Genomic DNA, 23,266 nt, shown 5'->3' with positions numbered 1-23,266 from the left:
GTAGGTATTAAATTTCATCTGAAGTGGTATTAAAAAGGTCTTAAAAAGTCTTAAATTTAGGTCTGACAATTCTGGGGGTACCCTGATGTAGGACTCCTCCTTGGCCTAATGGAGTTGACTCAGTCTTGCAGTGATCCATGGTTTATTGTTGTTGAAGATGCGGAAAGTCTTTGTTGGCACACACACTCCTTCACAAAAACTAATGTAGGATGTCACAGTGTCAGTATGTTTGTCCAGGTCACCTGTGGCTTCTTCAAAAACACTCCAGTCTGTACAGTCAAAACAGTCCTGCAGCTCCTCCTTCGCTTCATTTGTCCACTTCTTCTCTGTTCTGATTGCAGGCTTTGCAGATTTTAATTTAAAAGTAGGTACGTATGTAAAATCATAGTTATAAAAGTGGTGGATGACAGTAGGGTAAAGATATGAGATATATTATGAATAGAGCATGAATGAACGGCCAAGTGTTGTTTGTGGTTTGGACTGTTCAATAACACCATGCTGCTGTTCAATATATATCTCTATATTAATAAAAAGATACTTACTTACTAGAGGGTAGATAGACAGACAGGGAAAAGGTGAAGGGCACAACAAAATATAAATAAGACAAATGTAGGGGGGGCAGGAAACATACATGGTGTGTTAAAATAAAACCCATCTTTGTGTAGGTTAATTATAAAATAATATAAATGTGACCTTTTACACCAGTACTGGCGGTGTGGCCTGCACACACCATAAGGAATGTATTCTACAGTCAATGGCACACACATACTGGTCAGGCAGTGACAGATTGGTTTGCTCTAGAGCACTGACTGGGAGAAGACAGATGGACAGGGGGATATTAACATGCTTCATACCGAGATTCAACTTGAGAGATAGTGGGGTGGGGGAGGTGGGTAGAGGGCGTCTCACACCCCCACACACACATACACACACATGCATGCACAGTGTCATTTCTACAATGAGCTTGTGTTTGGGAGGGTAGGAGTGGAGGGGTAGACATTAGTAGAGGAGAGAAGGAGGAGTGGGGGGAGTGGGTCTGTCTCCAACAGCGACAGGGCTTTGGGGATGGAGGACTTCTCTCTGTCTGGGTGTGTGTGTGTGTGGGGGGGGGGGTATACAGTATACAGTATATGACAAACAGACAGACAGACAGATAGATACTTTATTTAACTCAAAGGAAATGTTGGCATCCAGTAGTGAAGAAGTAAAAACACATGCAGGACATGACAAAAATAGTGATGAGATAACAGCTGTGACATGATAGTCTAGAATTCCAAAAGGGAGCTGACACTATAAAAAATAAATTATTATTATTATCATTATCATTATCATTTAAAATATGTATTAACAACAATGAGATAATACAGAGCCTTCCTTGAATATCCAACCTCACATAGGCTTCAGGAATTGTAATTGCATAGACAATATAGGCTAATTCTGGGTTGTTCAATGTAACTAGGTTTGAGTTGATGGAGGAGACTACATCAAGGCAGAAGAAATTGTGTCCAGCTTTAGCTACGTACATGAATGGATAAATCTGGCTAAACTTGCTTGGCCATCGAGCGCCTTGTCTGTCTCCAAAAGAAAATAACTCAAATTGAGAGCTCTGCCCCCCCTCCTTTACTGCTCCAGACTCCAGTATTGCTCCTCGGCTTATTCAGCCTCTAAGTTGATTAGCTGTTATAATTCTAGTGAGATGTTCATTTCCCCTCTGTGTGTAGCTACAAACCTAAAAGCTTTTAAATTGGTCTTTGACAGACATGTGGGCTACAAATAGCTCATTTTGTCTTTGGAAACGGCGGAGTGTTTTTTTCTCTCTGTCTCTCTCTCTCTCTTTCTCTTTCTCTCTCAGACTAGCTCCCAAAGGGATCATATTTCAGAGCACTGCTTCCTGGCTCCCCCCCTCCCCCGGCTCTCTCCACTGGCCCACTTTATTGACTTTCAGCTAAAAGCTTTTTGTTGGAGTTCGGGAGAGCATGGGGGAGGGGCGAATGATTGGCTCAGCCACTCGGAGAGCGGGGGAGGACCCAGTCAACCCGTTACCCGGGCAACCTGACATCAGAGTGACGGCACTTCCCGTTTTAAAATCTTTTAGACCGGATCCATCCAGCTGCATGCCCCATTTTGAGGCCTCTTAACTGAGAGCTCAGAGAGGAGAGGCTGAGATCTCTCTGTTACTCACTCTCTTTCTCTTATGCATGCACACACACACACATAGATATTTCTGCTTTTTTGCAGCAGAGTACTAGATGCAGTGGGAAAGGCTTCCATAGTAAAGTGCAGTGTAAAAAGCCACTTTTCTATGTTTAAAGAGAGAGAGAGAGAGAGATAGAGAGACTTACAAGTAGCAAGTAAGCAGTGTCGCTCTCTTAGGTTTCAGAATGGCCTCTGACGACGGTGTGAGCTACATCGTGCCCGGAGGTTTTGGAGAAAAGCACCGGCGGGCCAGGAACTGGACCGACTCGGAGATGAAGGCCCTGATCTACGTCTGGGAGGAGTTCTACGGCGCGCTCAAAGGCTCCAAGAGGAACGCCAAGATCTACGAAAAGATGGGCAACCGACTCTACGAGATCACAGGGGAACACAGGCACCGCGAGGAGATCAAGATGAAGATTACAAACATGTCTTTCCAGTACAGGTAAGGACGAAAAGCATGAGGTCAGTCATGCGGAGTATTGACTGTATCTGGACACGGGGTCTGTCCATAAGCATCAAGCCACCTGGCTGTGTGTTTTTTTTATCAAATGTTTTTGTTATTGTTTATTGTAATTCTAAGGCCTATGCTTACTTCTAGATCTCCTGTTGCACAAGCTTTAATGTTACTCCTCATTTTTAAGTCACTTTGGTTAAAAGCATCAAATAAATGAATTGATGTAATGTAAATGTGTAAATATGACAAGTATTTGAATCTCATCTCTAACCTTTATACCTTGTTGTTCCGTAGGAAACTGAAGCATACGACCAATGGCGTAGGCTCATCAGACTGGCCCTACTACAAGATGATTGAGAGGATCTTATCAAAACCCCCTGGCTGTGGGAAAGACGAACCGCTAGACCCCCATCAGGCTGGACCGTCCTCCGAGAACCCCGAGGTGTCTGTGCCTGTGCCGGGAGCCTCACCTGTGCACGGTTTCATCCCTGAGTACACAGGCTCTTCCGATGAGAAGGACCTCATAGACGACGAGGAGCTGTCTGACAGCTCTATGAGCTTGCACTCAGCAGATTCCAGGTAAGGAGGCATCCAATCGGATATCATGTTCTTATCAACCTGTGAATCTTCCAGTGTCAGAGGGAAAGTTTATTCTTAAGCAGTGAATCGCCCAATCAGTAGTCGCTATGAGAACAGAGGTCAAAGTAAGGACGGACAATGTTTAATTTTTAAAGTACATGCACGCTTTAAACTAGTCTTCTAATTGTTGGATTTGTTCTTACACCTTTTAAAGTATATGTTACATCTTCTAGATGCTAATATTTAAAGGTGAACTGTTGGAGTGAACTGTTGGAGTGACAGCTGTTTATGTTTTCGGTACACAGTACAACTTTAATCAAAAGTACAAGAATAAAGCCCTCAGTGGACACGTACCCTCTAAAACTGAGTCTGTCATAATGACCCCATTTAGGACATCACTCTGACATAAATTAACTGTAAAGTAAACAGAGAGGTCCTCTCCAAAAAGTCTCTAGTTAGGGATGCTCCGGCCCCGTGAATGCATACGTGAATGTAGATTAATTTTTATGTAAACGTATACATTCACATAGAATTGAGTTGAATAGATTGGCCCCATGTCATCCATACCAAATTGTCTCTGATACCTGTATTACCTGATCCATTTATCTGAGTCAGTATCGGATCGGTGCATTCCTGCCTCTAATGCAATATTGAGTGGTCATCTCTCTCACCTAACCGCACACTCTGTTTCGGCCCGCCCCCCTTCCAGGAGCCATTCGTTCCCGGCGAAACGGAGACGCGTGCCGCAGCCATCGCCCTCTCCCTCGCTGCGGAAGAGGAAGGTGCGTGTGCTGGAGGCCATGTTGCAGGAGCAGCGGAAGATGCGGCGCGCCATGGAGGAGACGTGCCGCGAGGTGCGCCGGGTGGTGCAGCAGCAGAACCTGCTGCAGGTGCAGAGCCAGCAGCTGCAGGAGCGCATGATGAACCTGCTGGAGAAGATGGTGTGGCCCCGAGAGGCACTGCCGGCCCCATCACCGGCTGCGGGCCTGAAGAGCTGATAAGCCGCACCGGGGGACAGAAGTACGGAGGCCTGGGAGGGACATGTAGAGCGTTACACAAGGCTTCTCTTTTATTGTGTACACATACCCTTCATGTTGACAGGGCGTCATACTTGCACCTTTTCAGTGATCGCAGCTAAGCCAAAGACTGGGGACATTTCACTCCATACATTTGTGCTGCCTCATGTTTGTTCCTTCACTTAAGGAGCTAAAGACCTAAATAATGTCAGACCATTCAATTGGGAAATGTTATTCCTGGAGAAGTAAGACTGCATGGTATATCTGTGATTTGGAGGAGGACTGTTCCATGGAATTTCTCATTGTTTCACTAATGTAATGTTCACTAATGTATGTTAAAACACAATGATAGACTGGTCCACTGCAATTACATTAGCAAAACAAAAATCTATGTTTCTTTCTGTGGCATGCCAAAGCTATTTGTTCTCAAATTATTTCTGTTGGCTGGAAGGTAGATTAAGATGCCTTTATTACACACCTATAGGATAAATTGCTTAGGCTGTTCCTTACCACTAGGCCTATATTTTACATTATCTGTTAACAGACTATTTGTTATTAAAATTCTTTCTAAAACGCTCGTGATAAAATCATTCTAGAAAGACCAGATACACTTAGCGTGCTTCTTAAGACTGAAGGTGACCTTTTTGACATCTTTTGAGAGGTTTTAAGCTTAAATCCATAAGCCCATAGAAGAGGATGGGTTTTCTGTAAACAAGCAGATGACAGTCGTTTTCTGGGAAATTATCGCAGTTGGTGAGTCCACGAAGAGGATTATGTGCCGAGTGTATCAACATGTGGGACAACATAATGTGCAGCATAGTGAACAGAACACCCAACTAATTGCTTTCTCTAGCGTGCCAATATTGTGACCATTGCGCGCTTTTCGCGCGGTCCTTTCCTGTAAACCTGTTGGCTATTCAACTGTGCCACGTGAGACAATATACATATCTAGGTTACATGTCTGCTTGGCACAATCACATACAACACGTTAAGTGTCATTTCCATTGGCTGCTTCAAATGAAGCAACTTTATGGCTGCTACTTGACTGGCTGCCCTTACTTGTTTACCAAGGTAGCTTTGAAACGTTACTGTACTATGACCAGACCAGACCATGCTGTTCTTCCTTCCGGATATTATAATCAGCATTCGGCGAGGTGTTTTATTCGGAAGGTGCGTGATTAGTTTAGAGAACACACGCACATTCATGCATCGGCAACATTTTTGCAGCGCTAAAAACATTGACTCTTCACAGTGCTACAGTTGTAGCAAGCTCGGATGAGTTGACCAGTATTTCCATGTGGCATTTTAGCTTGAGTGCCCGCGACGTCACATGGCATAAGTGGTGACCAATAGCTGTGTGGCGTTCATTTGAATATTGAAGGTGATGGATGGTTGTTTCAGCAAATGAAAAGTCCCCATTGGTTTGCACACGTTGGGGTGCCATAGTTACTAAGAAAGACGCTTTTGTATTCCACCAACAATAGTAAATGGAAGCGGTTGAGCCTCTGGTGGAGCTGACGGCATATGGAATTCATTGCAACTAGAGGAGAAAGTTCGAAAAAAAGTGAGTATTACGTTAACAATTGTAACACATTTGATATAAGTTGTGCAATGTATGTCTATGCAAACTATGAGTGTTATCTGAAAATATCTCTTAGAAAAACACAGCCTACTAGATTAACTATATTGACAGCAAGAGAGTCATTCCAAAATTGAGTGTCCAGATTTCCAAAATGATCCAGTTTTAAAAAAAAGATCTCTACAGAAGACGTTTGACCAAAGAAATACATGGTAGACTAGATTAGGGTAATTATTCTGCCCGAGATTTAAACGTTTGGAAATTAACAGTTGACAGACGTCATAAAAACCCGTATTTTGAACACACGTCACTGCGCCTATTTTTCAAAACACCAGCAGTTCGGGAGTTAGGGACGACAAACTGTCTGATTATTTATACTTTTTCGATTTGCTAACAGTATTCTATGCACTCGAATGTTTTAAATGTACTGTTTTAAGAAAAAAAGGTTTTCCTCTCTAGGGGCAATAATCTGTGATTTTATTGCTCAGGTAGTTTCCTCCCCTTTTTCCATGGGTATATTAGGGACTCTTTGTGGAACAATTATTTCCTCCTCTGAATAAGTTATTACTTATGCTAAGCATTTAAAATATCGATAAGGCTTAGAAAGCAGGTCTATGCCTTGACCCATTAGTGAATGAATGATGAAGAACCATTAGGGCTAATAAATAATCAAAGAGAAAATAAATGTGTGAAATTCAAACTTAGTTGTCATGGTGAATCAGTTTTGACTGATATATTTGGAGGAGTCCTGAAAATGAAATATTTGCTCTTCCCATCACAGGAGTGCACTTATGTCCAGTCTGTGTGTCTACAGCATGGCTGGCCAACATCTTTACCACCGCTGATCCCCTCTAAGCCCCTAAAGCGCAGCGCTCACACACACACACACACACACACACACACACACACCACTGTCTCTGTCCTATCCTCTCCGTGACACCCACCCACCCAGTCCTTACACACACACACACACTCCGCCTAACCTCAGTTCACCCCGACTTCCATCCCAGTGAGCCCAGAAAGGCGGAGATGAGGGTCCCGGGCCAGGCCGGGGTGACCCGTGGCGGATGGCTGGACCCGAGTGGGCAGACAGGGGTGAAGCGGGTGGAGATGGCTAGGGGCCGCGCCGGCTACGGCTTCACGCTGGTGGGCCAGCGGCCGTGCCTGCTGAGCGGTATCGTGCGCGGAAGCCCCGCAGAGGTGATTGGACTTCGGCCGGGCGACCGCGTGCTTAGCGTCAACGGCACGGACGTCACTGACGCGCCGCATGAGGCCGTGGTCAAGCTGATCGGCTCGTCCGCCGGTAACCTCAGACTCGTCGTGGACGGCGGAGAAGAAGGAGGAGGTGGATGTTGGGAGGGAGTGGGGGCGATGCCCCTGCCGGCTCCCTTACTGGCAGACTCCTGCTCCAGTGACGAGGAGCTGGTTGTCCAGAGCACTGACCGGCGGGGGTTGTGGCTGAAGCCGAACAACGCCAGTGAGATCGCCAGGGTGCCCAGTCACCAGCCTTGGCACCCTTTCAAAGCACCAAAGAACAACTTGACCAAAGAGAGGCCAGTGTCTGAGCCCGACTTGTCTTATTTCGCCCGCTGGGGATTGGTGAAAAGCAACCCAGACTTGCTGTCCGATTACGAGACGGCCAAGCTCACCAGCAGCGACTCTGTGTTAGCCGAGTCGATTCAGAGCCTGGACAATCTCTCGCTGGACAGTAACACCCTGAACGTGGCGATGGTGGTGGGATACATCAACTCCTCCCCACTGGACATGGCCGCCTCGTCCGCGCCGAGGGGCGAGGTCGTGGACGAGGAAGAGGGGCGACTCCGCTGCGTGCACCGCTGCATCACGCACATCAGCGTCGAGCAGAGCACACACTCCGTGGTGATGATGCGCATCTTGTGCGACGGCGTGCAGCTTTGCGACGACGCCGGCACCATTCTGGTGTCCTACCCGGCCGACAGGCTGGTGCTCGGCACCGTGTGTCCGGAGGACCCGCGGTTCTTCGGGCTCGTCGCCGTCGACAGCGCAGACGGGCCGACGGTGGCGCCGCGGACGCTCTGCCATGTGTTCTTCGTCGACCCGGAGCTGTACCGGCACGAGGCTCACGACAGCATCCGGGCCCACTTTGGGTTCCAGTGCACCGCCGACCCGGACTCGGACGCGTCCGGCTGCCTTGAGTTCCCCCAGAACCCGACCGCCGTCCTGCAGTTTGTGTCGGTGCTATACCACGACATGGGCGATTTCGTGGAGCGCCTGCGCGCTCGCGCAGAGCGGGACAGCGAAGACGACCAGCCCATTAGCACGCGACACAGCGGCAGCGGCGATAGCGGGATAGGCAACGTATCTCCCGAAGAGACCAGAGGCGGCCACAACGCCCTCCTGTCGGAGCGCTGGAGCCGCTCCATGGGCCACATCCCGGAACACGTTCCGGAACACATCTGGGGCGACCTCCGACCCCTCACCCCGAGACACAAGCTGAACCCGAACAACAAGGCATTCCCGGGTCGAGCCCGGCGGTGTCTCCTCACTGACCCGCTCCCAGGCCCTTCCGCCGCCTTGCCGGACCCAGTCCGGGTGCCTCCTGTCGGCCACGACAAGACCTCGCCCAGGCCCCCGCCTCCTCCATACCCACAGGACAAGGTGAAAGCCTGCAGTGCCACTGGCTTTATCACCCCAGCCGTGCCCAGCCGAAGGGGCAGCCAGCGATGGCCCAGAGTGTCGATCCGGACGCGCTGGCAGCGCTCTCGTCCTGGCGACGGAGCCGAGTCTGCCGCCACCACCGCTCGTCCTCCGGCGTCCAAAAGCCTGACCCTGCCCGCGACCGTGAGCCAGATCCCTGTGAACAGATTCGGCGACCCAAACCCAGATGGACTTCCGCCCCGGGCTGTCAGCTTGTACAACGAGCCTGTCAAAAAGCTCTTCGGCTGGAACCAGCACAATGGGCACAGGGACAAAGAGGACAGAGAGAAGGTCAGTATGTTTAAACATGGTAGCTGTCTGATCTCTCTCCGTGAAGTGTTTGTTAATGTAATATATTTGTAAGGTAAGCCTTAGATTGACTGCCATTGATTTTGTTTTGTTATGCATTTGATGCCAGGAGAGCAGTATATTTTTCTAATTGCAAAGTAATGTTTACCACACGTGTAATAGGTCTATAAATTATTTGTAACAAAGAGCCTTTTTAGGTTACATTTTTTTTATCATGGCTACTAGAACCTCTAACAGTTCTGCTTTTTGTTTAGACTTACATTAGGCATTTGCAGGGTTTTCTGGCCTTGTAGCTGACAGATTTAGGGATCATCGTCTGGTATTGAGTCTCACACCTTCCATCCCCAGACTAAACAGCTGAACAGATGGTTCAGCATGCTCTGTAGTCACAGCAAATCTGGTGCAGTTCCCCTGCAGTCACAGCAGAGGGCAACGTTGCCCAGCACAGAGCTCAAAGCACAGTGGAATTATCCTGGTCTTTAAAACATGACAACTGCAGGCTTTCTTGCTTTATTTGGTCTGTGCTACGTAGCCTAGCAACCTGTAGACAAGCTTCTAATTATGGTGGTGTGGGGTGGTTGAACAGGGGAGGGAGACAAGAGACGAGGAGCTTGCAGATTCTGTCTCGACAACCGAGCTAACACGTTGTTCTGCCTTTTTTTTCCCTTTTAAGGGAGTTTTTCTACTCTTTGACTTGAAAAGAAGCTTTTATTGAAGGCATAGTCATAGCCTTGATTCTTTCTTTGTAAGAGAAGATTTAGTAATGTGTTCTGTTCTGCTCTGTTTTAGTGGGGCTCATATATAGTACTGTGTTTGCAGTCACTGTATGCAGTCTGTTATTGAGATGTTAGTTAGATGCCAGCCAGAGAGGGAGGAAGATGGTTTTCATGGCAGCCTTTGGGAATAGGCACGTTCATTTATTAAGATTTGAAGGGGGCGGTGTAGAGGACAGCAGGGTTTTATATGTGTCTCCTCTCGTTTTGTCTCAATACAAAAGCGATTATAGCTTGTATCATGAGCCAGGAAAAGGTCTATCTCCGTCTGTGGAAAAGGACAACGCTCTAGGACAGGAAGCAATGAAAATGACAGGGTTGTGCCCATGTGATACGACTATAATTACCGGCAGTACTTTTATCCCCGTTCAAACATTAAGTGTGCTGTCTGTTTCTTTCCTTAAAAAAAAATGTTTGACGAAGGAGTAGTTCATTGAACAAAATAGTAGTTATTGTCTGTCTTATGGTGGAATCTCTTCAAAATATCTTCATTGATTGATTGAAGTTTACTTTCTACATTGTGTTTTTTTTTTCTCACTGAGTTCTAAAGTCATATGATACGCACAATCCCCTCTAGAATGTTAACATCAGAACTCTGAGCAGACAGAATGTGCCTGGGCTGCCTGTGTTGATTAGATCTTAGAATGGAGTGGTGAGGGCCCGGACAGACGTGGGCGAGAGGATAGATAGATGGATAAAGGGAGGGACGGAGGGAGGGATGGGTGGATGGGGTCACAACAGTGATGCAGAGGCGGCAGAGTGGCTCGGTTCGGTTAGGCTGCTGGGGTCTCGGTGGAGATGGAATGTGGCTGACCCCTGCCGCTGTCCGCCACTGCCCCCCACTGCCGCCAATCAAATTAGCTCACGCTGATTCATTTAGTGACGGCCGCTGATGGTGCATCTGTACACACACACACACACACACACAAGAAGGAGACACACACACCACATAGAGATGAGACATCCTCCTACACACAGATTATACACAAAGCACTGAAAGAGAGAGAGAGAGAGAGAGAGAGAGAGAGAGAGAGAGAGAGAGAAAAAGACAATGCAAGTCAGAGAGTGAAAGAAACACAAAGAACTAACTCACCCTTTTTAACACATGCAAAACCTTCACTCATACACACACGCATACACAAAAAGTTACATTTACATTCATGCATTATCGCTGCACTCCTTTCAGATATCTCTTTCTCACAGGTATGTTCAATTCTCTTTCAATTTTTAATTTTTCTGTTACATGACTGATGTATATTATATAATTCGATTTTGTGAAGGTGTTTGAGAAGTGGCTTCAGGAAGTGTTCGGACATCCTTTCCTTTCTTTCCCTCTCTTTCTTTCTCCTTCTCTTTTTTTCAGGCTCAAAGGTCTCTGAGGAGTTTAGTTTGATACATTGACCCTGAGAGCCAGATGTTTCTTTTCTCATTTAGTCTCCTCTGTCATCAAGTGCAATAAAACACACACAACTCTGATATCCAGTTGGCATGAACAGTGAGAAAGCACAAGCAAGCAACCGACTTCTGTGCTTCAGCATCAGATTTGTTCATGTGGCTTTACTGGCACAAAATAGTAATTCAATAAACATGTTTGCATCACTATAATAATAATAATAATAATAATAACAATAATAAAACAGTATTACCCATAATTTTCTTCTTCTTGTGTCTTGTGTCACTGTAGAGAAATATTGAATTTCCCCTTGAGGATCAATAAAGTATCTATCTATCTATCTATTTCCTGACTATTAACCGAGGTTTACACATTGATTTTGCAAAATGCCTTCAGCTATGCATAAAACACTGTCCTGCAGTTTATACACATTGCAGCTAATGCACAGTTGTTTGCACCTTGTTTAACACCATCCACACTCAAACTCGTTTGTTGACATTCCAGTTTGTTAAGGCTTATTAGGGTGGAATGTAAACGGAGGGGTCTAACCCGATTCTCGTTTGAGGGGAAAAAAGAAAACAGTGCATCTGTTGGAAACGTGACTTAATATGAATTCTGTATTGACATCAAGTCCTTGTGCACAGCCTTTCTTGAGTTTCAGGTGCAGGTGATGTGCAGCGAAGGTATAAAGCCATCAAAAGTGTGAAAGATCACTGCATACTGGTGTATTAACTGATTATTCTATTTTATTGGCATGAGCAACGTGTTCGCAGTTGCTTTGACAGGTTCACTGTATTGATGTTATTGACGGCAAAATATTTGTTGATTTAGACTTAAGGGCCGTTCACACGGAGAACGATTTCTATAACGATAACACATATAAACTATAACTGTAATGACATGAAGAACGATATCGTTGGGGATCACTTTCAGAGCGATTTTGAGAACGATAGACTTTATTCTTCATTTTTTTCTCTCACAGGGCTCCAGATTCTGGGGGATCAGTAGGGGGCGCTCTTCCATGCGCCGCCCGCCCACCCAGACCAAGCGCTTGAGTCTGGCGCGGTCGCTAGATGACCTGGAGGTAAGGAGCTCTTAGCTGTTACATTATTGCTACACTCAATACTGCTCGCTGTCTTGGGTTTTCCATTCCATCTTTTGTATTTTTGGATTAAAATATCAGCAACCCATACATCTTCTCTCTCTCTCTCTCTCTCTCTCTCTGTGTGTGTGTGTGTTTATGTTACTTGGGCTATTTTCAGCAAGTTATTACTCCAATTGGCCCCTTCTTACCTCGTCGTGAGGGGTTTAACCCCACCTCACGTGTGTGTCGTGCGTCAGGTTGTTGAGGGGAGCTGTACGTCTGTGTGTGTGTGTGTGTGTGTGTGTAATACATCAGCTTGTCCAGGAGAGCTATTTATACACCGTCCGGATCTTAAAACACACCTGGGGTCTTGCTGACGAAAGTGTGACCTCACTGTTGTTAATGTATTTCCCTCTCATCTACTTCACTGCTCTCTCTCTCTCTCTTCTCTGTTGTATCTATCTATCTTTCTATCTCCTTCTCTCTCACCCTCTTATGCTATTCTTTCCCACCAGATTTCAGATTTTCTTTCTTGCTGTCCTCTATCAGGCACAACGTCTGATTTTTTTTCTCTCTGCTGTGGTCTAGATAGGTTTGAGGCCCAGCATCTCATTTGCGTTGCCTTGAGAAAAAGTGTGTGTGGGGGGCATGTGTATGTGTGAGTTTGTGCATGAGGGGTGAGAGGGTGTGTGAGTGTGTGTGTGTGTGTGTGTGTGTGTGTGTGTGTGTGTGTGTGTGTGTGTGTGTGTGTGTGTGTGTGTGTGTGTGTGTGTGTGTTGCAGCACCCGTGTAGGTGTGTGTGTGTGTGTGTGTGTGTTTGTTGCAGCACCCGTGTAGGTGTGTGTGTGTGTGTGTGTGTGTGTGTGTGTTTGTTGCAGCACCCGTGTAGGTGTGTGTGTGTGTGTGTGTGTGTGTGTGTGTGTGTGTGTTGCAGCACCCGTGTAGGTGTGTGTGTGTGTGTGTGTGTGTGTGTTTGTTGCAGCACCCGTGTAGGTGTGTATGTGTGTGTGTAGAGGGAGGTGGGGGTCTCACAGTGCAGCCTTTGTCTTTGGCACTGGGGGCTGACGTTTCAGGCTTGTTTCTCCCTTTGCTAATGAACACCACCAGTGAAAGATGAGAAGCATGACGATGAGAGCTCTATATCTCAGGCCCTTACACACACACACACACACAAACACACACACACACACACACACACCATGTATGCAAATCACTGCATGTCTAACAGACAATGTGAGTGAAAATCAACTTTACTCTGCTTCTTGTTCTCCTTACACAACCGGTCTAGATTAAAATGGCACTCGGTCATTCTGTGTCCCGCTGAACATCATCTGTAGATCTCCCTTTATCTCAACTTTGTGTCCACCTCTTAATGTGGTTTTCTTTAATTACATTCAAGTAGCTCACTTTTATTGTTTTTGAACATGAAGATGTATATTTTATATTGTTCTTTTATCTGCATCTGTCCGATATGGGAGCTTCAGAGTCTAGACTGATCGAAATAAAAGCCAAGGCTCACATTCATACGCTACTTAACACCTATCAACACACAACATGCGGCAGCCACCGGCCAAATGCTCGTAAAATATGGAAGAGGATGGTATATTTCAGATAATAATGATTCACTGTAGAGCCATTTATTTGTTAGTGTAGATCTTCACGTTTTAAAGAGTTGATTTCTACCCCTGACACACACACACACACACACACACACACACACACACACACACACACACACGCACAAACATGACAGGAACACTTACAGGTCAAGCACCAACACAGGCTATTAATAAACTATACTGTATATTATGTTCAGATGTATAAATATTAATGGACATAACATGAAGCCTTCATGCCCTGCTTTTACACAAATATACTCCTGTCCCAGGGACTGGGTTATCTCTGAGGGTCAAAGGTCACTGTCACGGCCAGAACTAAAGAATGTAATGTGTGTACCGTGCAGTCGCCACTCGCCATCAACTGCCACATTTCACACACACACTTCACTCGGTGGGACACACTGCCATTAGCATCCACAGGGAGGGACATATACACACACACACACACATGCACACATGTGCGCACACACGCACACACACCCACACACACACACACACACATGCACACATGCGCGCACACACGCACACACACCCACCCACACATACATACACACACACACACAGACACACACAGAGTCATAAAGCGCTTTCAGACATACGTGCAAGACCGGAGGTTCTGCCGATGTTAAACGGTGGGGCCGTATATCTGAAAGACATAAGCAGTCATATGGAAGTCCGAATTTAGCCGGTTGTTCTACTACTCCCCCCCTAGTATTTCCTCCGGACATTATGTAAATGTGCTGTGTCTGAACGAGGCATAGAACATGCGGTTAAAATTCACACCTAGTGAGAGGGCGTGTTGGTGACGTTTCTTTCGTGCGTCCATGTGGTTAGATCTGACTTAAATGCCAGTGTTATGATGGAGTGGCATAGTGCTGTCCATAAAATCTGCGACCTGGAAAGATGCAGACATCACGGAGCTACTGTCCATGAGGACATACAACATTTTGATAGAACACATGAAGGGAATGGCACGTTAGCCTACAACTGCATGGCAAGGCCAAACGAATTCAAAAGACTGATAAGCAGAAGGCGCTGAAAAGGCAGTAGCCTACAGCGACGTTGTTGACGACAATAACAGGAGTATTTCATAAATTGTTAGCCAACACGGTTTTCTGTTCATTGATAGCCTTCTCATGACCTGCTGAGCTAGCTGATATTTGTTGAGCATATATGCCTGGAGAAAATGAAAACGAAGAAAACCCAACTTTGTTCTAAGCTCCTTATGTAAATGCAATAGACACATGGGGAGAGGATGCTTTTGAAAAAAAATAAACCATGAAAAAACGATCAACTTCAGTGTTATGTTAGTATTTTATTTGTTGCTTAAAAACGTTGTATGATGGTCTTGAAGTCTTGAGTTAGCCTACTGAATTGGCTGGTAGCCTACCATAAAGTTTGTGCATGCTCTCTCTCTCCAGCAAACCAGATTCTGGTACATAACGTTGAAAACAGATAAATGTGTTTATTCGAAGCACACATACCAATACTAGGTCAATTTCAAGTGCGCACTTACGTGACTAGCCTACTTCAAGTATTAGCCTACGCACAATAGATTTTGTAAACAAAAAGCAGCTGTGACAGGCAGCGGCCGCATATATTCTGCATCATATCTCGCATCTTGTGAACTCTAAAAGCCCCCACCCCTCACTCGACATCCACACGGAGATTCTGTAATGTGCGTGTATGTCGTTCACACATACGTCCGTATAAGGTCAGTATAAGGTCCGCAGGTTAGCATCATATCTAAATCATCCGAAGGGTAGGACCTCCGTTTGACAAACCTCCGCATATACTCCGGAGGTTATATCTGAAAGCGCTTATAGTCACATAATGTGTGGTCACTGAAGTATTGGACAAAGAAGAAGTTCTTTCAACCTTTTGTTGTGCAGTCGTTTTGGAAATCTGACCTCACTTGAAACCGAGACGGAGTCCGTCCACACACTGAGTGGGCACAATCCACAAAACACTATGTTGCGTCCGGTCTCCCCAGACAGGGATTAAGTCCAGTCTCGGATTAAAGACCATTTTCAAGGTGGAGTCGCCTTTCAAAATACCATGCAGATGACCATGGGGCTCCCTGTGTGTCAAAAGAACCAGCCTTGAACACATCATATCCCCTGCTATACTTTGAGGCCAGTGAAGAGGTTAGTAATATGGCAAGGCCTCAGAAACTAATATGCCCTCAGGAAAATCCAGAAACACTGCTGTAGTTGAAAGTGGGATGTCAGCCAGCTTGTGAGTTATTCAGCATGCACTCACAGTCAATTCCAAACACCCGTGAATGTAAAAGAGGGAAATGCTAGCAGGCTCTGGAGAAAACACACACACACACACACACACACACGCACAAACACACATACAAACACTTAAACACACACACACAAACACATGTGCGCACACGCTCACAAGCACACTCACAAACACACACACATACACATGGACATAAACAATGTGGGGGATTGTGGCCAAGGCTTAGTGGCTATGCAGAGGGCTCCTTTTCGTTCCCGTCCTTTTTTTCTTCCCTCCTTCTTTCTCTCCTGTCTTTTTTTGCCAGTTTTTTTGCCTGCCTGGAGTAGCCAGTGACTCAGTGGGCTCCTTGCCATCTCTCGGTGGTCGGGCGGCTGTACAGCTCGGCATTGTGGGATATTCATTGCTCTCTCTCTCTCTTGCGCTCTCTCTCTCTTTCTCTCAATCTCTCTCTCTCCCTCTGTCTCTATATCTCCCTCTCTCTTTCTCTATCTCTCTCTCCCTCTCTCTCTTTCTCTTTTCCCACACTGATACAGCAACAGCCTAACAGGGGTAGTGTGTACTTCTGAATGTCAACATTTCATTACTTACAACTAGCTAATTCTAGCACTTACCACCTGACTAGAACTGACACTTGCCTGTATAAAACAGCACTCACTGATGCACTTTTTCCTTATTGTGCTCTGCCTTTTTAAATTGTTCTAGAATTGTTGAAATAATTGAGATAAAAAGTCGCTAAAAATGTGTCAGCCAAATGTAATGTAATGTAAGAGGGAAAAAAGACCTGAAGATAAATATGGAAAGGACGTTTTGAGAAGTTTTAAGGTATAAGGTATAAGTCAGAATAAGAGGAATGAGAGATAGATAAAGGGGGAGACAGAGGGACTAAGTCAGAATGAAAAAAAAGGTTGTAGGGAAAGAGTGAAGAAAGAGAAGAGAGAGTGACACAACCTGAATGAAAGATGAGAGAGAGGGGGACAGAAATAACTTATACAAAAGATACAGAAAAGAGTGAGACACAATCAGAATAAAAGAGGCCAGATATACAGAGGGATGTGGGGGCATAATACAAAGAAGGAGAAGAAATGGAGAAGTGTGGAGAGGGGGAAATAGAGAGACAAGGAAAGAGAGAGAGGGAGCTGAGAAACCCAGGCGGTCGGTCGGTCGGTCGGTATTTCGAGCGCTTTGCTGAACACTACTAATTCTTAGCACTAATTCACGCTGAACTGTGAACCGCCAGACTGCAACTCTGGATAGGCACATTGAGACGAGGGTGTGTTTTCTTTTTTCTTTTTTTCACATGATAATTCCCTCCCTTCCCCTCCATGGTTCACCGTGCGGGTATCCATTTCAAATAACAACCCTGCCAAGGGCAAGCTACCTCCACTCTTACACCACCCCCAAACCAAAAGCCACCCCACCCTCTGCAACCTCCTAACCGTGTACACACACACACACACACACACACACACACACACAAAGGCCACCCCACCCCCAACATGGGAATGCAAACTTCTAACCATGTACACACTGACAAAACCTCCTCCAGCACAGAAACACAATCGCCTTCCCATGTAGCACAGACTAACTATAGCTCTCTCTCTCTACACACACTCACACACATACACTCTCTCTCCCTCACACACATCCACACACACACACACACACACACTCTCTCTCTCTCTCACCACACACACACACACACACACACACACATACACACACACCCTGAAATGGCTGCTTCCAAGAGACATATGAAAGTTGGAGACCTGTTTCCACTCTTTTCCTTTGTGATGCCCAGCCACTGGTGCCCCCAGCAATGAATAATATCCAGACACTGACTCACCCATCTGCAAGCATTACATTCACCATTTATCTCAAACACCGCAGCGGCTGACCATCGGACACCCTGCACTGTTTGTCCCCTCTCCCTTGCCGTCTAAGTGCCCCCCCCCCCAATGCAATCTTTACAGCTTTGTCTGTAATGCACTTTCCTGTCTTGGTGTAATTCATAAAACTGTCCCCAGATCAGTTCTCTGACAGTGATGGCCTCTGTTATGTCTAATGCCTGTTTAAGCCACGGTGGTGGTGGTGAAGGTGTTGAGCAGTGGAGTTTATGGCCCAATGCTCAGGTGCAGGAAGCAAATCAATCAGACTGTACCGAGGTCAGTTTGGGGGTGGGGGAACGGAACCTCCACGTGACCTGTTCTTCAGGGTTGTGACTGATGGAGTCTTTGATGCTGGATTTAGGGTCAGTTTGGAGTAGGCAAAGGCCAAGCTGTAATAGCAATGTTCAAGGGACAGTGATGTGCATGTGTGTGTGCCATTACATGTGCATTAACACAGCATGTATGTAATGTATGTCTATACGCTGTTTATATTGTACATTTTTCAGATGTTCATGTTGCAAAGATGGTGTCATTGCACATTTGCTGTTGTTTGCAGGTGTGTGTGAGAGCCTCTTTGTGTCTTATCTGTGTGAGTGGGAGTAAGTATACATTTGAATAGAAGGGTGTGTGCGTGTGTGTATATATGTGTGTTTGTTTGTGTGTAAACGTGTGTGTGTGCGTGCATGTGTGCGTGTGTGTGCGTGTGCATAATGCTTGCGTCACAACAGAATATGCTATGACTCCAGACTGCTTGTCCTTCCTGCCCAAGTTGGGGATTTTGTCTCCAGAACTTTCACACGCTTTGGAGGGATGATAAGGCGGAGTGAGACCGATCAGTACCCTACTGTGTGTGTATGTGTGTGTGTGTGTGTGTGTGTGTGTGTGTGTGTGTGTGTTAGAATGACTGAAGGACCAGCACATAGCTAATGTACTTCTATACTAACCTCTCCTGCAAAAGATGGACAAAATGAAAGATGACGTAGTTTTGGTGTCTTAGTGTAAATTCTGTAGCCTGCTGTTTGATTCTTAAGACAGGCCCTAATAAACACGACCACAAGGTTACTGTTTTATCAGAGACATACGTCAGGCTGCGGCCCAGTTGTGGTCGGGATGCCAGAACTTTCCATCCACCTCTGGGAATGCTACGTGCGCTCGGCAAACGGTTAGTGGTCCACCGTCGTTCCTGCGGAACGGCTTTGCCGTCATTTGGGCTGTTTTTGTTTTGTCTCTGTTTCCTTTTCCGTTACTTTTTCTTTTTTTTCATTGCAGCATGCAGCTGTTAAAGCAACAGCAAGGCATTGCGGCCAACACTAGTGAGCTAACAAGCTAAAAACCCTAAATCTCTCACTTTGGCCTATAGGAGACTTACTGGATCTGCTCCCTGCTATTTCAATTCTATGATCCAGCTTTACATCCCCAATCGCCCACTGCGGTCTTCTGATGATGAGCGTCTGTTGTGGTGACCAGCCGTAAACGCTAGGTCAAATTCAAGACTCTTTTCCTCAGTGGTTTGTTGGTGGGATGAGTTGCCGAGTGCTCTGCGTTCCTGCTATAGTTTTGGGTCTTTCAAGAGGGGTCTAAAGATGTATCTGTTCAGCTTACACTTAATTAAGTGGTTGGTTTGTATATTTATGGTATTGTTTATTTTCATTATTATTCGTTGATATTGTATTAGATAGATAGATAGATAGATAGATAGATACTTGATACTATATTGATCCCCAAGGGAAAATTCAATGTCATATTGACATTGTTGTTATCATTACTATCCTTAATGTAACCATACCAACTTTCTATAACTGTTCATTTTAACTATTTTATTTTTATATTTTTTAGTCAATTTGGACAAATTGACACTGCTAAATGACATAAACATAAAAGCCAACACACATGCCTGGCATAAACCAAGAACAGCACAATAGGTATTAAAGTTAGCTAGCTTGCTAACTGTTGTACTGTATTTTGCAGATATAGTACTTATTTATTTTCATTAGACTATTGAATTGACATTGTTGTGTATTATTGCTGTTCTCCTTGGTGTAGTCTTACCAACTTTTTAATTGTTGTATTGTTGTTATTTGTAAGTCGCTTTGGACAAAAGCGTCTGCTAAATACCATAACCATATAGTTAATGAGGCCATGCTGTTATTTACATTTTTTTTTATTCATCCCTCTCAGACCCTGATATCAAATCTGTATACTGTGGGACCAACAGGTGTGTTTGTTATGATGATATGGAATCAAATTAATTTAATGAAGTTATGAAAATGGGTAACCCCCTCCCCTAAAAATATACCCCATGGTAAACTGACATGAACAAATAAAATCCTACATAATACAGAGAAAAGTCATTTTCAGTTGATAACAGTAAAGATTTTTTATATGTTTCACATAGAAGTAGCCTTAAGAGTTGATAAAGACTTCACACAGGTGGTGACAGTTTTGTCATCAAGTTCACAAGCTGTTTAGGTATGCTGAAGAATCCATCCCCTGCAAACCTCTTTGCTCTCTCTATTTCTGTCCTTACGTGTCGTTTACATCATTTCGTAGCCTGAAGCCCTGAGTGCTCGATTAAAACTTGACCCCGTGTCTCCGGAATGCTAAACGGGAGAAGTGAGTTTCGCGGCTTGCCGAAAGCTACAAGGCAGTGTGGGTGTGTAAGGGTGCGTGTGCATGTAAAACTGACACACATGACGGAAAAAGACACGTGTCTCAGATTTCCACTTTAAGTGTCTGTATGCTTTTCTGGGGACTAGTGTTTGTGTATCTTTCTGTCTGCCATTGTGTGTGTGTGTGTGTGTGTGTGTGTGTGTGTGTGTGTGTGTGTGTGTGTGTGTCTGTGTGTCTGTGTGTGAGTGTCATTTCTTGGTCAAACCCAGAAGCTGGTACCATGACATCACTACACTGTGTTTTTTTTTTTGCCCTCGGCATCCAGGTCTTCTTTCAGTAAAGCAATGAGGAAACACGCAAAAAATAAAGAGAGGGAGGGAGGGAAAGAGGGAGAGAGAGAGAGAGAGGAAGAGAGAGTGTTCAAAGAAAGAGGGAGGGAGGTTTGGAGGGGAAAAAGGGAGGGAGCAGGAGAGCTGAAGCCGACAGAGTGACAGAGAAAGAGTGAGAGAAGAGAGAGAAAGAGAGAGGGAGAGAGGGAGAGTAACTCTGCAGCTCAGGCAGGATTCCTCTCCAGTCATTTCTGCTGGTCTTTCCTGCCGACTCCACAAAGCTAGCGGCAACCCAAATGGACCTGTTTGTTTACAACCGGCATGCAAAGGAGGGCTGAACACACTCACACACGCACAGAGACACACACACGCACACACACTCATCCACACACAAACCGAAGCGGTTACGCATGGAGTCGACTCTAATGCTGAACTCATCTGGAGTAAGTTGCCTCTTCTCTCTTCTCTTCTCTCTCCTCTCCGTCTCTGTCTGTGTGTATGTATATATGCCTGCTTCACTGAATCAGTGCGCGAGAGTTGACTCTGTGCTCTTTTACAATCACTCCAAGTTTCCTGTTCAAATATGAATCCAGTGCTTGCTTGTCTGAGTGTTTGGAGTTTGGATCATGCTCGGGAACGTTGTGAGGTCTCGGCTGAGGAATGTTTCGCTCAGCATCCGCTGTGGTTTGCCTGTGTGCCACTCCATGGAGCGTGGGCTCTCTAAAGCCTAAAAATTACAGGGAGTCTAAAGCAGAATCTATAGTGTGAAAACAAAACAGCATCCGTGGACATATTTGTGGTTGCAGTAGCCTGTAGTCTTTTGGAGCAGCATTCTGTTTTTTTGTTGAATTGGTTTAGTTATCTGCACTTGTTCATTCAGAGGAGTGTGTGTATGTTTGTGTGAGTGACTGTGTGTGTGTGTGTGTGTGTGTGTGCGTGCGTGCGTGCGCGTGTGTGTATGTTAAGAGCTGTACAGATTTTCAGCTAGTTCCCTGAGGTCATAAGCACTTAAACATGCCTGCTCTCTCGTTCTCTCTCTCTCTCTCTCTCTCTCTCTCGTTCTCTCTCTCTCTCTCTCTCTCTCTCTCTCTCTCTGTGTCTGCATGCACTTGTGTCCTGTTCGGTCCTGCCACAGATATTTCCACTCTGGGCTAAGTGTGAGGTGATCTTAATGATTTCATGTTTTAGTGGTAGCCTCACTTACCTTACAGTCCCTGTTGCTCAATGCCAGTCACGTCTCTTGCTTGAGATCTAACAGCAAGCAACATGATGCTTTTCTCAAGTATCCTCACATCACGTCAAACACTGTCTCAGATTTTCAGAGAGAGAGAGAGAAATTCTCTTGTCTTGAAAATGTCTGCTTCTGCCTTAGATTTGCTTTGAAAGTTTGTTGTGAGTCAGACCTCGCTGTAGATGTAGTTTTGTTGGTGGATTATTTCACAGGGCTCTCTCGGATCTTCTTGTTCAGCTTAAGCGTGTGGGTGGACAGGGCGCGTTAGCAACGCCCGTTCACCCATCCACTCAGAAAGACAGACAGCCTGTGGGTGACGAAAAAGTTTGTGTATATGTATGTGTGTGTGTGTGTGTGTGTGTGTGTGTGTGTGTGTGTGTGTGTGTGTACGTGTGTGTGTGTGTGTGTGTGTGTGCACGTGTGTACGTGTGTGTGTGTGCACGTGTGTGTGTGTGTGTGTGTGTGTGTGAAATCGGAAGGGGTTTGGGTGGACACACCACGCCATCACCAGCTGGAGTGTGTCAGCCCATTTGAAAGACTCCTGAGGTTGTTGGCCCACAGAGGGACTCTCACAGTGCCTCTTAGGTTGCCCTCGCAAACAGCCACGAGCAGCAACATCATGCTGACACGACTTCAGCACATATCCTCCATCTTCACCCACCTTTTCATATCTCTCTATATTTGACTTTCTCCTCATTTCAGGGCAGTACAGGATTTGCATTAGTACAGTTGATTTGCATTTAGTTGTCCAAACTGGCTGTGGTCAGAACTGCAGATGCAACAACATAAAGTATTAGGATTAAAGTCATAAACCTTCTCCCTCTTGACCTTCCTCAAACTAGCTGTGGAGTTCAGGGAGGTCAGGCAACTGGGTTATTCTGGATTATTCTGGTCAACATTGCATGTTAGTAGAGAGGGAAAGAGAGGATGACACTTGCTTTGAAAGTTGTGTATTTGCGTTAGCAATTTGTTTTAGCTGGGGAGTAAGGACTAGTGTTGATATGCCAGCAAAGTCGTTCAGCCATTTTGCTCAATTGTTTTGACCGGGTAACAATGCCTATTGATAGGTTAGTAGAGGGAAAGAGAGAGAGAGAGAGAGAGAGCATCGTGGGAAAGGTAGGACCCCTCCCTCACCTCCTGTGACGGTGATACCACAAGGGGCAGCCCCAAGGCTGTGTCTTACCCACCTGCCCCTTCTGCCCTCCCGGGAGTCCTGTCCTTAACACGCAAAAACCCTTTTCACCCTCTCCTTTAACCAGCTGGGTGTGTCACACAAGCT

The 23,266-nt window shown here is 45.6% G+C and overlaps 3 protein-coding genes across 5 annotated transcripts in view; all 3 read left to right on the top strand.

The window, feature by feature from the left end:
* Positions 1–2,130: 2,130 nt before the first annotated feature.
* Positions 2,131–4,775, top strand: msantd1 (Myb/SANT-like DNA-binding domain containing 1). Its single transcript, XM_076289672.1, has 3 exons — positions 2,131–2,638; positions 2,945–3,229; positions 3,939–4,775. Exons 1-3 carry the CDS (start codon positions 2,382–2,384, stop codon positions 4,225–4,227), a joined length of 831 nt encoding a protein of 276 aa, XP_076145787.1. The 5' UTR covers positions 2,131–2,381; the 3' UTR covers positions 4,228–4,775.
* An 897-nt stretch (positions 4,776–5,672) lies between these two features.
* Positions 5,673–8,224, top strand: LOC143127011 (regulator of G-protein signaling 12-like; the record flags this gene model as incomplete). The annotated part of the gene is made up of 2 exons (XM_076288313.1): positions 5,673–5,809; positions 6,606–8,224. A coding segment is annotated over exon 2 (1,371 nt), but the record flags the coding sequence as incomplete, so codon positions are not given.
* Positions 8,193–23,266, top strand: part of rgs12a (regulator of G protein signaling 12a) — a 58,044-nt gene continuing 42,970 nt past the window's right edge. Inside the window, exons 1-2 of one of the 3 annotated variants that reach the window (XM_076288695.1) lie at positions 8,193–8,791; positions 11,958–12,059. In XM_076288695.1, coding sequence (XP_076144810.1) covers positions 8,225–8,791; positions 11,958–12,059 — 669 coding nt within the window. In that variant the 5' untranslated portion in view covers positions 8,193–8,224. Of the gene's footprint in view, positions 8,792–11,957; positions 12,060–20,928; positions 21,200–23,266 lie in introns of those variants that run through there. The other 2 variants (XM_076288694.1, XM_076288697.1) reach the window with 2 other exon arrangements.

This window comes from Alosa pseudoharengus, unplaced genomic scaffold (genome assembly GCF_046254945.1).
Source record: "Alosa pseudoharengus isolate Yale_2024_CS ecotype anadromous, Long Island Sound unplaced genomic scaffold, YU_APseudo_1.1 YU_APseudo_1.1_scf_17, whole genome shotgun sequence".
NCBI lineage: Eukaryota > Metazoa > Chordata > Actinopteri > Clupeiformes > Clupeidae > Alosa > Alosa pseudoharengus.
The sequence above is the reverse complement of the archived record's forward strand: the minus strand, read 5'-3'. Positions and strand labels throughout refer to the sequence as shown.

Coding starts and splice junctions, on each gene's coding strand:
- msantd1 (XM_076289672.1), top strand. CDS start 2,382: ATGGCCTCTGACGACGGTGTGAGCTACATCGTGCCCGGAGGTTTTGGA. Junction 2,639..2,944: donor AACATGTCTTTCCAGTACAG/GTAAGGACGAAA, acceptor GTTGTTCCGTAG/GAAACTGAAGCATACGACCA. Junction 3,230..3,938: donor TTGCACTCAGCAGATTCCAG/GTAAGGAGGCAT, acceptor CCCCCCTTCCAG/GAGCCATTCGTTCCCGGCGA.